The sequence below is a fragment of the Mastigoproctus giganteus genome, chromosome 8 (genome assembly GCF_048544385.1).
Source record: "Mastigoproctus giganteus isolate SK-2022 chromosome 8, ASM4854438v1, whole genome shotgun sequence".
Taxonomy (NCBI): Eukaryota; Metazoa; Arthropoda; class Arachnida; order Uropygi; family Thelyphonidae; genus Mastigoproctus; species Mastigoproctus giganteus.
Window position 1 is genome coordinate 125,483,259 of NC_143582.1, and position 17,911 is coordinate 125,501,169.

Here is a 17,911-nt window from a genome sequence, read left to right on the forward strand (position 1 = left end):
ACTTTGAAAAAGGGATGAATGTCAGGTACCGATTCAAGGGTGACAGTATTATGGAAACCGCGGATCTTGTGGGCTCTTTGTGGAGTACTGTAGTTAAGGTGTTCCAAGAGTGGACGGATAGTAGACAGAGTAACAGTTGCCGGGTTTATGGCGAACGCCCACGCTTCATCGATGGTCGTAGCAAAAATAAAAATCGGCTCTATCACCTTGTGCGGGACGATAGACGAAAAACAATTGAACCTCTGACTATAGACTTTAACCAGGAAACTATCAGCAGTGTTTCCATGGCTACAATCCAGCGAACTCTCCTCTATGGGCTAGTGGAGTAAGCCCCTCGTCAGGATACCCATGATAACGGCCAACCATCGCTATCGATGCCTAAAGTTTGATTTTAACCGCGTCATTGAACAATTGACGACTGGGAAAAATTTGCCTTTTCCAATGAATCGCGTGTCCTGTTATGCAGTATGGATTGTAGATGTTAGGTACGACTAAACTGTTCAGAGAGGAATTACTCCAATGTTCTAGTCCAACAGAAACAAGCAGGTGGCGGAAGTGTTTTGGTATAGCGGATATTTTTCTAGGAATCTCTTGGGCCCTCATACCGCTAGATTGCACTCTGAATACTAAAAACTAGTGGTCTATCAAATACACCCCCTTCGTGGTGATTATCTTCCCGGATGGCACAGGTATGTTCCAGCAGGACAGTGTGCCCTGCCACGTTGCCAGTATTGTTCGAGAGTGGTTCGCCGAACACGAAAATGATTTCCAGGTGTTACCGTGGCCGTCCAATTCGCCGGATATGAATCTATACAATATGTCTGGGATTTCATGGATCGAAAGATCTGGTTGTGGAGTTTTAGGCGAATCAGAAACATAGGACTTATTGCGCCGTATATAGTGTCTGTAAATTGCTTGTGCTCTCTGATCGATTTGTTGTTTTCTGGACAAAAAACCCGAGTTTCCGAAAGGAAAAACATGCTACTCAAGTCTGAGGCCGACTGACTCAGCCACGTTGTGAAAACGATTCATAAAAATCCTCCCATCATTGACGGGATTCGACTCAGGTCTTTTCCACCTGGTGTGGGGAAGACTGTGATTATACCAACTATGCTACCCACGAGGGCGACAGATCTAGCGTTTGGATCCTCCACCATAGACCGCAGATCTACGTGATGCAGTCGTGGCGACATGGTACAGCATACCTCCCGCAACATTCAGAGGCTTTGTAGAATCGATGCCTCGCCGTGTAGCGGCAAGAGGAGGACCATACCCAGTATTAGGTAAGTGGTCATAATGTTTTGACTGGACAGCATAGTTTTACCATAATATAGTTAAAATTCCTTTCTATTGCTTAACTCTGCTTCTTTCATTTAATTTATTTATTATAAATTATTTCACATTCTAAATTATTATTTTAAAGGTCAATATATAAAGTTCATCCTTCAATTCACTGCAGTCTTCAAATACTTATTTTATATACTTATGATTTACTGTTATCACGGCACCTTGGTTTCACTTTTTATCAGTGTTCCCATATTTTTTTGCCGTTACATCTTCATTCTGTATTTTTGCATCCATGTTTTGTATTTTTGCCTCCTGCGAACGTCTTCAAATTTATTTCATACATGTTCGATTAATATTTCAAGGAAATATGCGTTTCGAACGTTTTCATTCCATTAATTTTGCTCTTGATTTTTGTGTTTCTCTTTTTTTTTTTTTTTTAAGGTTTCACGGTACATGAAAAATGCCACTGAAATGAAGCACATTGATTTCTTTTGAGATCCGTTTAGAAAACATGGTTAGTTTTATTTCCTGCAGTCTATATTTATATGTCTAAATTTTTAAGTTTGTATGCAGACGTTCCCTGCATGCAGACTTAATTGTTTACTTCTATCTACTTCTACCTTCTCAACCTTGGCCTGTCCCGGTGGCACAGTGGATATAATCATCATCCTTCCTTATACAGTAAGCATAAGTTTCGAACCAGTCACTGACGCGAGGAATTTTTACGAGCTTTTTCTCATAACGTGTCTCGGTTAGTCGATCTTAAGCGAGGTATGTTATATCATGCGTTTTTCGTTAAAAAAACCAGGCAAATCGACCACAGAAGCACAAAATTAACAGACACTATGCACTATCGCCTCATAGCCTTAGATGCTTTGGCATTTAGCTCACCCACTCTCACAGACACACAAATTTTAATGTCTGTCTTCATATCATTCTGCTTGTGATTAGTTTCATGAGATCTGAGGAAGTTTTCCCAGTACACGCAAGTACTCACACAGCATCTTGACTATTGCTCCTATGTTTATGTTGTACGCTATTGCTGCTGTATCGAGAAACAGCTCCAGCTCCGCTTTATTGTATATGATAATGCTTGAATGTTATGAGAAGATTTGTAATCGTAGACCTTCCTTCAGGAACTATGTGTAGCTGCTGTCGGTGGTGATGGTGGTCAAAGTACTCTTTCTTCAGGATTAACTTTAATTCTTTTCGTCGCCAGCTTCTCCAAAGGACACTATCTAATAAATGAGACGTGCCCTAGTGGAAGAATTCTTTAAAGAGTCACCTGCAGCAATAAAGAAAACGTAGGTAAGGTAAAGTCTTCGTAAAAGAATTGATCTCTTCAAATTGAAAAGCCATCACAAAGATGCTGTCCTATTAATATGTAGCACTTTTCTAAAAAGAGAGGTAAATTGTTAGTTATCAGTGCAGCCTAGAATACGCCATGGTTGCCTTACAATATGAGAGATCAATGCCTTTTTGAAGACTACACGTAATTATCATACCTGTTGTTTTTTTTTAGAATATGAATGCAAATTCCACCGTAGCAGTATTGTATTCTATATATAGCCCGATCTGGACATTCCTTAGCTTCAATAATTAAAATATTCACACTTGAAAAACATTCATCGGTTACACCTTTAAATACAGGCATTGAATTATATTTTACATATTCTGGGAAACAATTTTGAGAAAATATTGAAACTTTTGTATCTTATGTAGCACTTGCAATGGCGGAAAGAAAATAATGTGGACAGCATTCTTACCGATTACACTCCTAATGAGGTAAGTGCAATATATATACCAGTATATATAAAACATTTGTTTGTTTCTCTCCCTTCTACAAACTCGTCCGTGATCGACATGCTTAATTTTTGGTATTGAATATTATTTATTTTATTTTTGCATTTTGTTTGGATGACGCTAGATAGAAAGATCTCATAATTCTAGCATTCCAGTCTTGAAAATTTCACTAAATCGGCATCGATAAAATTTATATTTCAACTTAAATGTATAAACAAGAATATGTTCAGAATTTCATTGCGTAATTTTATGTTGTTGTTTTACTGGGCAGCAAAACAGCATTTCATTGCGCAATTTTATGTTGTTGCTGTTTTACCGTCCTGTATATTAAATATACAGGACAGTAAGAATACAAAATTTTCTTTAATTAAAGAATACTTTAATTCCCCGTTGTAATTTTTATAGAATAAATGGATCTGTTTTACTGATTATAATCCGCTCCACAGTGAATTGCCTTCGAACGCAGCACGACCTTACACACTGTTAGAAACAGAACCTGCTACAGGAAGAGGGGGAGCATAGCCTTTGTGGGTAGCACAGTGGATGTAATCACCGTACTTCTTACACCGGGTGAAGAAAGCCTGAGTTCGAATCTCGTCCATGACGCGAGGAATTTTTATTGGCCTTTTTTTTTTTTTTTTTAATGGTTGAGTTAGTCTGTATCGGGCGAGGGTTGCATGGATTCTTCTCCCGGCCACTGGGATTTTTCTTTCAAGAAACAGGTAAAATTGACCATAGAATACACGCAATTTACAGACATCATAATACACTGCCGCCTTAGGTGCTTTGGCGCTTAACGCACACCACCACCACATTGAGTTTGCCAGTAATAATCCATGCTTCCATATCTATTGAACTACGCTGCTTTTTTGTACCTATCGAGTGTGGAAATGTACACAGTATAAAAAAAAAAAAAAAAGAGTTAATAAAACCTTCGGACAATAGCGGAAACTGGTAATGGTTACGGAGACAACTCTAATGAATAGGTTTTTAGAATGAGTATTTATGGCTAAATAATGCAAGGAAGCGGACTTTTTTGCAAAATAAGTGAAAAGGAAAATTCTTTATCACTCATACTTTCTCCTTTGCCAAAAAGTGGTGGTTATCCAATTCCCCTTTGAACTTTACCAAACTCTCTGCCTCGACTAGTGTGGCAAATTATTCCAGTGAGCTACAACACACATTGCCCGAAAGTAAATCTCGTGAGATTCAGTCTTCTGTTTTTCCCCATAATTTTGTATTTGTGTCCCCATGTTCTTCTATCATTGAAAATATACCTCCTTCGTTCGTTTTACTCATTCTCTTCAGGGGCTTATATACCTCAGCCAGGCACCACCAAGCTGTCTACTTGCCAAGTCGGATTAAAACGGAGCATTGCCGAGTGAAGTCCAATACAACAGAAAGGTGTTTATTGTGGATAACACGACGTTCTAGCTGCATGAGACCATGTCCCATACAATGATATCACTTCCAACCGCTTGAGTGCTGGCCATCGACAGTCTGGATGCATTGGCTTCATGAGATTCACGCCACACTTTCACTACACCATTGATGCAAAAAAAGTGTAAATCGAGACGTGTCAGCTTCGGAATAGCCAAGTGGCCAGAACATGCACACTACTCACACAAACTTATACCAAAGACATTTACAGTTGATTCTGTTTTTTATAGCGATACGAGGCGGAGTTCAACAGACTTTCCAGGTGCCTTTTTTTTTTTTCTTTCCCACGTTCTACTCTTGGCGTTGGCGGCACCGCTCCAGTCGAATCTTTGTGTGTATATATATATATATATATATATATATAATTAAATTAAAACGACAGTAACTGTAAATAAGTAAATAATATTTATGAGTCAATGCAGTTGCAAGCAATCATGCAAAGCACCCATAATGTCTATAATATTACAGATAATAGAAAGAATAAGCAAATAAATCCAACAATAATACCATCAGGGACCTAAGATAACGCAAAAAAAAAAAAAAAAAAAAAATTATCGCTTTTTACCGACAATCTAGATGACGTCAACTGGGGCCAACCACCCAGAATGAAGGCAAAAAACGACAAGAGGTTCTCTGTTTCTGTGATGATTAATATATGCTAAGTAATTTAAATCTAAACCAAATGTAAACCACTATAGGCCTAAAGTAAATCGAATATAAAACGAAAGATGATAATAAAAATTTTAGCAATATTAGAATCAAAGGTAGGAAATATAAGTAAAATATAAATGTAAGCATATATTAATCATCGTTGACCCGACAGAGAACGTAATTTAATGATTAAAATAAGATTAAATATATAATACATACTACATATTGACCGTATCTAGGACATAATGTAATAGTCGTCAAAATAATATGTGGTGCCCCCTATGTGATGGATACGGTAAAAATAATTAATTAAATTAAATTAACGCATTGAGAAACATGCAGATAGTAAGAAGAAAAACTAAAGGAGTAGGAATAATAGAACCTGAACTCCACAAAGGCGAAAAATAGTGGTATAGATAAGAAATAGTTTCTCCTACGTCCTCGGATTGCCCTAATAATTTCGGAGAAATAAAAATAAAGAGTGTAGGACAGTTTAAAGACATTACAAGATATAAGTTGTGGCTCGGGTATGCCCGGGATCGCAAACCCGTTCCTATAGTAGGACCCTGAGCTGAATTTGCATGTTATCTTAGCGTGAACTTAAGTAAATTTAAATAAATTTAACTATATTAACTATATATTTAAAAAAAAAAAAAAAAAAAAAAAATGATACACTGTAATTTGCAAGCCGGTGGGTACAAGTTTTCTACGCCGTAAGACACCAAGAATGCAAAGTGTATCCTATTTACATATATACATGGCACTAAATATAACGATTATATTGAAAATTATATTAAAACAATAGGTTCAGAAAACAAATTTTTGAAATTAATAATGCTTATTGCTTTCCTGAAATGATATTTCAGGTAAGCGATGGGGAAATTATTATTGATCAACTTGCCGTACAACACTGTTAAGCCCGCTGAACAATTTTTATTACTATTGCAGATATAAGCAATCCTTAGACATTGTGATAAAATTATATTAGCATGCACTGATTTTGATATATTAGATTTCCAATTTGTAAGGCTTACTACGTTAAAATTGAATGCATCTCTTTTATTATATACGTTTACGTCTATATTATTATTATGCAATATTTCTATATGAAGATCCAGATAGTTTGCTATAGTATCAGAACTATTAGTTTTTTCCAATACAAGTTCTACTGGATATAATTTACTGTAATCCTGGACAAAATGTGGACAATTAAAAACACATATATCATCTACGTATCTATATATAAGTAGGTTATCTTGGAATTCTCTTTCTGTATAATGTAGATAAAGGTTTGCAATTATGCTTGATGCTGGACTTCCCATAGGGGTGCCAGTGACTTGCAAATATAACGATGTTCCGTCATATACATAATTATTAAAAATGCATAATTTTATTAGAGTATCCCATTAATCATCACAGAAACAGAGAACCTCTTGTCGTTTTTTGCCTTCATTCTGGGTGGTTGGCCCCAGTTGACGTCATCTAGATTGTCGGTAAAAAGCGATAATTTTTTTTTTTTTTTTTTTTTTTTTTGCGTTATCTTAGGTCCCTGATGGTATTATTGTTGGATTTATTTGCTTATTCTTTCTATTATCTGTAATATTATATATATATATATATATATATATATATATATATATATATATATATATATATACAGGGTGTTTCAGTTAAACGTTTCAGAACTTCTAAGAGGGGTAGGGTACATCCTGACAATGTGGGGTCGGAAATGCTTTCCTGAAGCGGTGTTATACACAGAAGCACCATAAAGAAAAGAGACCGTAAGTGAGAAATCGTTTTAATAATACATGAAAAGAAGCAAAAGGTATATGGATTACCGTAGGTACATGGATTATCAAGTAGATAGGTCTAACCGGACCTATCTACTTGATCTTTCTGCAGCAAGTATTGCCACAACTTTTGAGAGATGAACAGATTTCTGCATCGACGCAACAGACAATGTGGTTCCAACACGATGGAGCCCCTGCCCATTATAGCGGAGATGTTCGTAACTACCTGGATGTCACATTTGGTCAACAGTGGATCGGACGTGGTGGTCCCGTGCGTTGGCCTGCTCGGTCACCCGACCTATCATGTCTTGATTTTTATTTCTGGGGTCATATGAAATCGCTAGTTTATGACACCCCTGTTGACAATGCTGAGGAGCTGGTTGCAAGAATCGCAGTAGCTGCCGAAGAAATTCGAAATTCGCCTGGAGTATTCCAGAATGTTCGGATGTCCATGCGTCGGAGATGTGAGGCGTGCATTGTAGCCCGTGGAAGAAACTTCGAACACTTACTTTAATCCATGTACCTTTTGCTTCTTTTCATGTATTATTAAAACGATTTCTCACTTACGGTCTCTTTTCTTTATGGTGCTTCTGTGTACAACACCGCTTCAGGAAAGCTTTTCCGACCCCACATTGCTATATGATTTCGAGTTGTCAGGATGTACCCTACCCCTCTTAGAAGTTCTGAAACGTTTAACTGAAACACCCTGTATATATATTTTTTTTTACAAAAAGAAAAGTGCTTTCATATAAGCACACGACTACTAAATCTCAAATCCTTGGCATAATTCGTTTGGAAATGGGTCTTTCCTTTCCTTGCCTAAATTGAATTTTTCAATCATTTGCTACACACTGGACTTTCTATTCTGACGCACAACTTTAAATTCCTATGGTTTCATTTTTGTAGCACCGACTTTCTGCCGCATTTCTTCCTTTTAGAGCTGCATTCTCCTTTCGTTTTCCACTCATTGAATACTTTTGAGACGATTGCTTTCGGCACACCAGTGATTTTCTTTGTTTTCCTAATTGTGGCTCCTACTAAAAGTGAAAGCTCCTACTAAAAGCTCCTACTTTCTGAAAATCAGAAAGATTACCTGTTTTCCCCATGACCGAATCGATTAAGAAGCCCTAGGAAAGCATCGAGTATTTATTCGATACTAAGCAACTTGTGATTATACCACGTGACAACTTATATTTGCATACCGTAAGTTTAATTATCTGTTAGTATCAATCGCAAAAGAGGTTTCTAATTTTTTTTGGTCAGTGGGCGATCCTTGATGACCATGTATTGTATCCTTAACACAGACTCCATGATTTTTCCCAGTACTGGGAAAAAGTCAAACTCAGTGATCTGTAGTTGTCCGTCCAGTGTTTTGCATCTCTTCTGTGGATTGGAGAGAGAGAGAGAGAGAGAGAGAGAGAGAGAGAGAGAGAGAGAGAGAGAGAGAGGTGTTAGCTCTTCCCCAGTTTAAAAGGATCATTCCAGCGTTTATTGATGTATACTCATTGAGAGGTCTCGATTTAATGAAATTACTATTTCCATGGTATTATCTAAAACGGACTTAGTTCATCCGGCAAATTATTAGCCATTAAGGCCTGGCGATACAGAGACTGTGGATAATTTTCACTGTTGGTTATTCAGTTTCGTAACAAACCCTTTGACATTTCCTGTCATGGCTCCATCATTGCACATACGCATATTTGCCATTGCATGTTGTTGCTACTCATGTACTGATCAGTGATACCAAATATTTCATCAATAGCACTAAGTTGCGCATGACCGCTTTATCTTTAGATTCATCAACCTGTAATGAAAGAATTCCAGTCCAGCCCCCCCCCCTCAATTCCTCTGGAATAGCTTCTGTATCACCAGGTATATCTTCCATACGCCTCCCCATGGTACTTTGCTTACTTTTTTTGAGCCTCCTCTCCTAAAATAATCCGCACAATTTCTTTAAATGCTGGTAGAATTAATGTTTCGCTTATAGTATGTGGCATTTTTCTTTGGGCAGTTAATCTTGACTTTGTGGCTCTATCTGAGACAGTCATGTAAGTTTTCAAGAAAGAACTTCGTTTCAAAATTTGCTCTTGCAAACGCTTAAAGCAACTGATGTCTTTTTCTAAGTATGAAGGCTGATTAGAAAGGAAAGGATGCTGCAGTTTACTCAGCACCATTGCTTCGTTCGCTAAAATTTCCTTACATAAGAGACATAATGGTTTTGGACACGTTATCGCCGGACCAAGTAAAACCATATGCCAAGTAACCATTTTTGTATTGCCTGTTTAGAATTTTAACTTTCTTTTCCTTTAGTTCTTATAATTTAGTATTTTGCTTTTTAGTTTCATCTGTCGCCACAGTTTCTGTATAATTGGTTTGAAGTATTTTATTTATTTATTTATTTTTTCTTAATGAAGGGCTCCTAAAAATAAGAAAGCAATCAAGATCTCGTATATGAATAAAATGTTATATTTATTACTTTTCTAAGTTAAAATACTAGATATATCGGTAATCTTTAGGTAATATTAAAATCTTTAATACTAGATATGGAGTGGACACCTTGGAGGTTTATTGTTATCAGGACAAATATTCATATCCTGACCAAGTTACTGACCGATACATATGCGGTAGTCGTATTAGGCATCATCTCGCACCCACGCAGTCCGAGGCGATCATGCAGTCTGCAAATCAAAACACTCCGGTCCAACCTAATCTCCTTGAAAAGCTTTAACAGGATGTTCCCGCTTAATACAATGAAAATCCTAAACCGGTTTCAAGTAAATTGTGCAAAATTATGCTCCAGTAAGACCTACAGAACCACTATCTTCCAGCAAACAACTGAGTTACAACAGTACTAACGAGAACCCATAGTATCTTGCATGTGGTACAAGTAAAAATTGGGAAGCCTGCCCGCCGATGAAGGCCGTCTCAATGCGCAGTCCTCTCAAAATCTCTGCCGTGGTTTCCGATTTCGTTTTGGGGGTTGACTGCCTAGCAACACAATCTCTTTGCTTCTCAGTGATGCTGCCATCAAGCAGTTCGTGCACGAAGTTTGGTAAGCTTTACATGTTGTGGATACCAGTATCTTTGAGACACCCAGCACAAAGGACCTTTTTTATTTTTAAACTATCAATTTTTTGTAAATTTATTCTCTGATTTCTAATTCTTTATCTCATATAGCTTGCACGCTGTAGGAAGATTGTAAGTAGCAATCAATTGAATAAATAAATAAATAAATAAACAAATAAAATATCTTTAATCTTTAATACTAGATATATCGGTAATTTATGTATTCGGCATAAATTGAAACACGGAAATATTTACATGATAAAATGGCGTAAAACAGGGATTCTCCCGCAAGGAGAGGGTATCGAAGACCTTAAGAGCCCATTGAGAGAGTTATACTGACAATTGCTGAAATGCATACGAACTTTCTATTGCCAGTTCAAATTTATATAACCCTGAAATTATTTCAAATTATCCAGATTATGAAAATCTAACAAGTATTAAATACGCATAGGTTGTTTCACTTCAATCTCGTATGAAAAAACATTTTTATCAGAAAACAATCTGACATTCCGCTATTCCATTTGCAAACTTTAAAGTTGTTAAACAATGTTAGGGGACGGGCACAAAATTCCACGCTCCACCCACTAATAGAAAATAAATGTACAGCGGATGCAGTATTTTCTCATGGTTTTAAACAGAAAAAATATCTACACTATACTCTATAATACCTGAAACCAAAAACCGCAAAAGATATGTTTACCACAACGTGTTCACTCCAGTAATGCTTTGTAAATAGGCAGCGGCCATGCTCGTTCTGAGAAATGTGAGGGTGCATAGCAGCAAGTAATTGCTGAAAGCCATCTCGTACAACTTTTGTAGGCGCCTCGGTAGCCAGGTGCAGCAGTGTGTAGCACACGCTTCTTGATTAGACCGGGGTTTGAGCCCGCGACCACCAAATACGGAGAATGCGGAAAGGTTAGGGAATGACCATCGCATATCCCCGGAGCAATATGGCCTTAGTTGCTAATGCCCCTAAAAACCAAATAACAAACAAACAAACAACTTTTGTGGGTAAGAATAATAAAATAAAATACGGAAATTCATAAATCGAGAATGCGGAAAATTCTATAAAGACAGTTGTATCAGTAGTGTGCACAAGAAAAAAGTAATTACCAAACTTTTTCTTCGAAAATGTCACAAAATCGAGGAATGAACTACTTCACCTGGAATTTATCCCCGAATGAGAAGTTTCCAAGGCAGTACAGCGGGATAAAAAATGTTTGACGTCATCGGCTGCGGTTCTATCAATTTAAAGGGGACGGAGAGGAAATGAATACTTTGTCGAGTGTTTTGTGTAACATTAGACTAAATATTCATTTCATTTGCACACAGCGAAACGTGAGAACATAATGCTTCATAAGAAAAGGGAAGGCATCAGTTTTCTGATAAGAAAATCTACTACTATAGAATTCTCGGCTACAACGACATATGTAATACGTAAATAACAGGTTTCACTGAGCATACGTTTCTTATGGTAATTGTACTACTAACATGATAGGCGAAATAAAATGCAAGGCAACTTCTGTGCTTCGACGTGGTTCAGTGAAAATTGCAGACTGAATTTGCGACGGCACGCCAGTTGAGCAGCTCTGACTTAATTTACAGCAATCTCAGTCCTTGTCACTATTCCCTCGTAGTCTGTCAAGTGTGGGGACCGTTGCAAAGTACCTATTCAACTCGTCAGCCACTTCTGCTGGTCTTTCTATTACTTTTCCCCTTCGATCAACTATTTGATTCACTCATTTTTTTTCTGGGAAAGCCTACTATGCGGCTCATTGCTGACGACTGATTGAATATCGTTACCGATCAGTACTGATGTTCGTGTTGCTCCCTAATGATTTTTTTCCAGTAGGATAGGACAGTTCATATTGTTAGAAATATTTTGATAAGTTTTATTCCTTTCTTGCCCAGCACTCCTCCTACCAAAACTCGAATATTCATGGAATGATACCAGAACTGCTGCTAAATAGAGATCCACCATCCTCCTCAACTACGGATGTTCTGCGTGCATCCGAAGCGAAAACACTCTCTAAACCACCAGCCTGCATTATTAATACCTAGAAAGATGGGTCAACGGAACTTACGCTGTTTTCGCCATATTCTGGTTCTTCCATCAGCATGAAAAAAAAAAAACCTCCATTCACCAAAAAAGGCAACTTTTTCAAATCCGCCGCTGTCCAGTGTGGGTGTTCCTGAATATACTGTAATCGTACTTTCTTGTTATTTAACGACAGTAGTGGAACGCAGTTCGATCGTCGTCTGCGATACCATGTTTGGCAAGGTATGAAATGTCAAGAAATGCCTTTTGACGTTAAAAACGTTTTTACTGCCGTTATTCCAAAAATTTTGTAACGAAAAACCGTCATGCGAAAAGCGTTACGGAAGTGACGTCATCTTCTGATTCCGCCAGAACCCAATTATTGTAAGTTGTATTTTTGCAATCATACTTGTATGATGCCAACGATAACTTATTTTCTACTGGACTAAATTTAATTAAATTTTGCATGGAGCTTCATCTTAGCTCTATAGGAAAATCTTTCAATCCTCATAAAATTGGAGTAGTTTTTCAGGATAGTCGAAAATATGAACACGTGATAAAGGAAATTTTCTCACCAAATAAACGGGGTAATGTGGACGTATAGCATATCGTTGGAAAGTTAAGGAATTTAGAAACAGAATTATTAAGGTTTTAAGATACGAAAAACTTTCGGAAACTGGGAAATGCGTAAATTCGAAAACGCATCTGGTTTCAAGTCACCTGGTGTTTTCAGATTGAATGAATTTTTTTCTTTACAATTAAACTCTGAGGCTGGAAAAAGAGTTCTGCACGTTTATGAAAAACATTCTCCAACTTGGACATGTCATTAGATCTTTCGATAAATACTACACGTAATGGAACTATAGATAGTGTATTTAGTCGTGAACTCTTCAATGTAACAATTACATATCCTACTTTAGTCATCACAGACCAATACTTTCAGTAATCGATATGTAATTATTATTAATAAAATAAAAACGTTGTTATGTTATTATATATGAATTTGATTAATATCTGAATTAAAACATTTTTAACGCCTCCCGATGGCTCTTAAGTGTAAAACACGTGAAATATGCTATGAAATGAGGCAGGACACATTATGTACCCGCTGCTGAATTTTTGGTTATTATTGTTGAACTAGGTTGTTATTTGACTGATTACAGCCTTTTTTGTGTTACCCTTCATGAGTCGTGTCTTTTGGCTTCTCAAATCAACGAGCTGTTTCTGACCACAGGTTTGCTGTCGGATGGATGTTAATGGACCAATCGCGATGCATCTGGAAACTCTACAGCAGTGTTACAGTTTCCAAGATGCTTATACTGGCTCTTCTGGTGCATGCTACGTTCTACGTGACTTAAATAGTTTGTTGTGACCATTCGCTCATTCAACGCCCACGCGTAGGTCTCTACATATCCGCCTACCTGCGCTATATCGCATGATAAACACGTGATGCAGTTATTCAAGACGCTCCATTACATGAAAAGGATACGCTACCTAATAAAATGGCCAGTCAGTGTACTTCAAGTTGTTAAGTCCAGCGAAGCAAACTAAAAAGGCGAACTTAGTTCTTGCCTTTCCTCATCGCAGGAGTTTGGGAGGATGCTGACGCTAAACATAAAAGTTTATTCATCGAAGTACGTAACAGCCATCAATCCATTTTCTTGTTTATACTCCGGCACGACCACCAGCTCAGTGGAGTTTACAATAAATCAATCAATGCAAATGTTAATTGTATTTAGCAGTCACGGGCTTGAACCCCGGTCCACTCAAAGAGCTTGTGCTATTGCACTCGCGCTCCTGACCACTCGGCTACGGGGAGGAGGGGGATTGACACTTCGTGGGCATTTCATACTTATATGAAATGGTAGTGGTGCAATGTTAAAATTTTCTACACATAATATATTATACTTCAAATAGTAACCCACCAAGTTTCATGTAATTTCAATGACGTCTCTTTTTAATTGCAGGTCCTGAAATCAACAAACTTCTGTGAATCAGGAAAGATGGACAAAATCAGTTATCGTACAGTCATCCAACATTTTGGGAAAAAGGTCTAACACCACAGGTAATTCATGAGGATCTGGTTACAACGTTGGGAAAGGTGCCCCTTTCTATTCCATGGTTACGAAGTGGGCAGCAGAATTTAAATGAGGTGGGGAAAATCTGGAAGATGACCCACGCTGTGAAAAACCTGCAATATCCATAACTCCAGAAGTTGTTGACAATGTGCATGATATGATGATCAGCATTCGACGAGTGACAGTTCGCTGCATTGCCAGCGTCTTAGGCATCTAATCTGTACGTGTGTGCCACATAACAACAAAGGTTCTCGCTACGAAAAGGTATCCGTCCGATGGATCCAAAAGTTTGTGACAGTAGATCAAAAACGCACAAGAGTTGTCAAGCCAAGTGAACATTTGCATCGTTTTCAACCAGATCCGACAAATTTCCTTGCAAGATTTGTGACCATGGGTCCATCACTTTTAGCCAGACACAAAGGAGCAGTCCAAACTGTGGAAATTCAGCTCTTTTCGCCTCCAAAGAAAGCCAAGTCGAGTTCTTTCTGCTGGCAAGGCAATGGCAGCAGTTTTTTGGGATGTTGTTAGTCTGTTGCTAGTGGATTTACCTTGAAAAAGGCCAGACAGTCACAGATCATATTACGCAGACTTGTGAGGCGTTTGTATGAAAACATTAAAGACAAACACTGAGAAAATCTCAGCAATGGGGTCTTATTCTCCCATTGCTGAGATTTGTGAGCAGGTTCCACCAGCACCTGCTCACAAATCTGTCATGACAGATATGTCTGTCATGGCAATGCGTACCACATGATATTTGTATGTCGTTGTCAGTCTGTTATAGAAATGATAACAGACTAATACATTTTGTCATTTCCTATTTTCCATTACAGGAGAAGCTCAAAAATTCGGGACTCTTTGAATATTTCTCCGATGGCAATCGACGGTACAAAGACAAAGGAAAATAGATTGGCCGGACTTGAAAAAAAAATGCACTGTAGGTGCATTTTTTTTTAAAAGTTTGATTTATCAGATTTATACATTATGATCCCTTAATAATTTTTAAACATCACCTCCATAGCCAGGTGGGCAGGAGTAGTAGTGCGTAGGGTGTAGAGTGTGTTTAGTGTCAAATGGCAACGGCACCAGGGGTTCCCCCCATCTCCGAGTAGTATACATTGTGGGTGCGAAACAGAACACTGTCAACCCCGGGGGCTCACATCTGGTGAGTATGGGCTTGGCACACCCAGGGTCCTGAGCTGGATATCATCATTCTTCTCTTTCTTGGTGATTCCCTTCTACTTTTGACACTCTCTCTCTCTCTCTCTCTCTCTCTCTCTCTCTCTCAGGGTTACTTGGGAACTTTTTTTTTTTTCCTGGTGCAGCATAAGCCTCAGGCTTCCTTGCATCATATGGATAATAATAATAATAATAATAATAATAATAATAATAATAATGCCAGAGGTTTAAAAGTGTATGGATTTTGTATATGTGTAGTGTCGTGTCGTGTACCGTTATTCCTCTGGTCATTTAGCCGCTGGGCCCCTAATGGGTTCCAACGATGTCCACACTCTGCTCCATGGAGGCAGACTACATACACCAGTATTATAGTTATTTACTCTGGCAGGTCCTGCAACCTAATTTCCTGAGATTTCAGTGGCTAGGACCTCAAAAAAAAAAAAAAAAAACGCTACAGATAGGGGTCAGCCAAAAGGATTACTGGTTATGCGATATGATGTTGTTATTAAGTTTATCCTGCACGTGTGGCTTTTGCGCAGTGGTTTCTCCAAGAAAGTGTTCAACACTTGAATTTTCCAGCCTATGTTTTGTTCACGGATGAGACTTATTTCACTCGGGAAGGCTTATTCAATCTGCACAGTTCCCATGTGTGGGCTCACGACAACCCACACGATGTGCGCCCCCATGCGGCACAACATCGCTTTGCAATAAATGTGTGGGCAGGTATGGTCGATCACTGCTTAGTCGGCCCATATCTGTTACCATCCCGCATGAACTCCGCTAAATATCGGATCTTTCTTGAACAAGTTCTACCAGGGTTACTTGACCATGTTCCAGCATATGTGAGACGCAACATTTAGTTTCAACATGACGGGGCGCCTGCCCATTATGGAAGGTGTGTTCGTGACCATTTGAACAGGCATTTTGGGCATCGATGGATTGGCTGTGGTGGACCCGTTGCCTGGCCCCTACACTCACCTGATTTATCAAGCCTTCATTTCTTTCTGTGGGTGGGCCCTCAAATCTATCGTGTATAAATCGCCTGTGGAGACGGAAATGGATCTCGTGGCGAGACTCGTCTGCGCTGCTGCTACTGTCAAAGAAACTCCAAAGTGTGTTCGACCGTGTCCGCCAATCCATGCTGCGTCGGTGTCACGCATGCATCGTGTCTCCTGGTGGAACCTTCGAGCATCTGTTGTAACATCATGAAATGCATTCATCTCGTACTTCATTGTTAATATTATGTCAAATAAATGTTTGCTACTAATTACTGTCTTGTGTCATTTCTGCTTCTTGTGCCTCTGCTACTACTTTCCCGTGACGTGACGTCCTATGACGTTCCTATGCGATTCACAATCCTTTAGCTGTCACCCACCTCCCCTAAACGTTTGTACCAATATTTTTGAGACACCCTATATATATTTCCCATTATACAAATATATATATATATATATATATATATATATATATATATATATATATATAATGGGAAAAGGCGAGGACAAAAAAAAAAAATTTTAAAAACCAATTTCATTATATTAAACATATTTCTTGGACTGCATGTTATTGTTACACGTCCCGTTCCCCGTCCCGAACGTATAAAATTCGATTTGCGAGTCATTCACCAATTCACAGTATGATACAGCAGTATGTACATATTTAGTTTTTAAGGCGATTCGATTGTATTGTATCACACCATTTATATCCCATATTTAAAAAAAATTAATAATAATAATAATAAATTGTATAATCGCAATACCAGACCGGAGGCAGCATTCAAACTCGTAACCTTTATTTCTTTAGCAAGTACATTATCCACTGACCAATCCGACATTACAGGTAAAATTTGGACTTAATGCTGGTTATTATCTTCAGTGGATATTATAGGCATCGGAGCTGCTGTTTATTTGTTAAAATTAACTTATTGCTCTCTAATATACTTAGGTTATGTGCATAACTTTTTAAAAAACCCGAATTTTCAAAATTCCAGCATGTACTCGCTCCTGAGGATGCCGAATTTATGAAATTCTACAGTATTTTACTGTTTATCCCAACAGGTCAATTTTTAAAGTCCTTTCATGTTTACAAGAATCCAAACAGCAAGCAAATGCACTTGCTCTTCATGCTTCGTTTAGAAATTCCTCCTCCCACCCCTATATTAACCGTGACTTTATTATGAATGCCTTTCTGATATGACAAGAGTGTTTTCATTAAAATCTTGTTTACTTTTTGATAAGTTTATACAAGAAGGAAGATAAACCCGTTAATTTTTGATTTAACTTGATATATAATCAGTTGGATCTCATCAATAAACAATGTTCAGTTGCTAGGCGCACTTACTTTGAGACAGAAAACGCAAAGAAAACTAGATTTTGCGGTTAGCCGCACTTCGGTTCAACTTACGTTCCATTAATGTGCTTCAGTAGAAAAGCCTCATTTGTATACTTGCTAAAAGAAAGCTGAAGTTTCGTATGAAATGCATCAAACATCTCATAGTGTGAAGCAAGTGCATTTCAAATTGCACTTCTACCTAAGCAGAAGTACGTTAATTTATTAATAGTAATACGTGTCGTTGTCCGTAT

The 17,911-nt window shown here is 38.0% G+C and overlaps 1 protein-coding gene across 1 annotated transcript in view; it reads left to right on the forward strand.

The window, feature by feature from the left end:
* Positions 1-17,911, forward strand: part of LOC150081803 (SEC14-like protein 2) — a 141,595-nt gene that overhangs the window by 36,095 nt on the left and 87,589 nt on the right. The window contains exon 5 of the mRNA XM_090379691.1: positions 3,010-3,072. Coding sequence (XP_090235817.1) covers positions 3,010-3,072 — 63 coding nt within the window. The remainder of the gene's footprint in view (positions 1-3,009; positions 3,073-17,911) is intronic.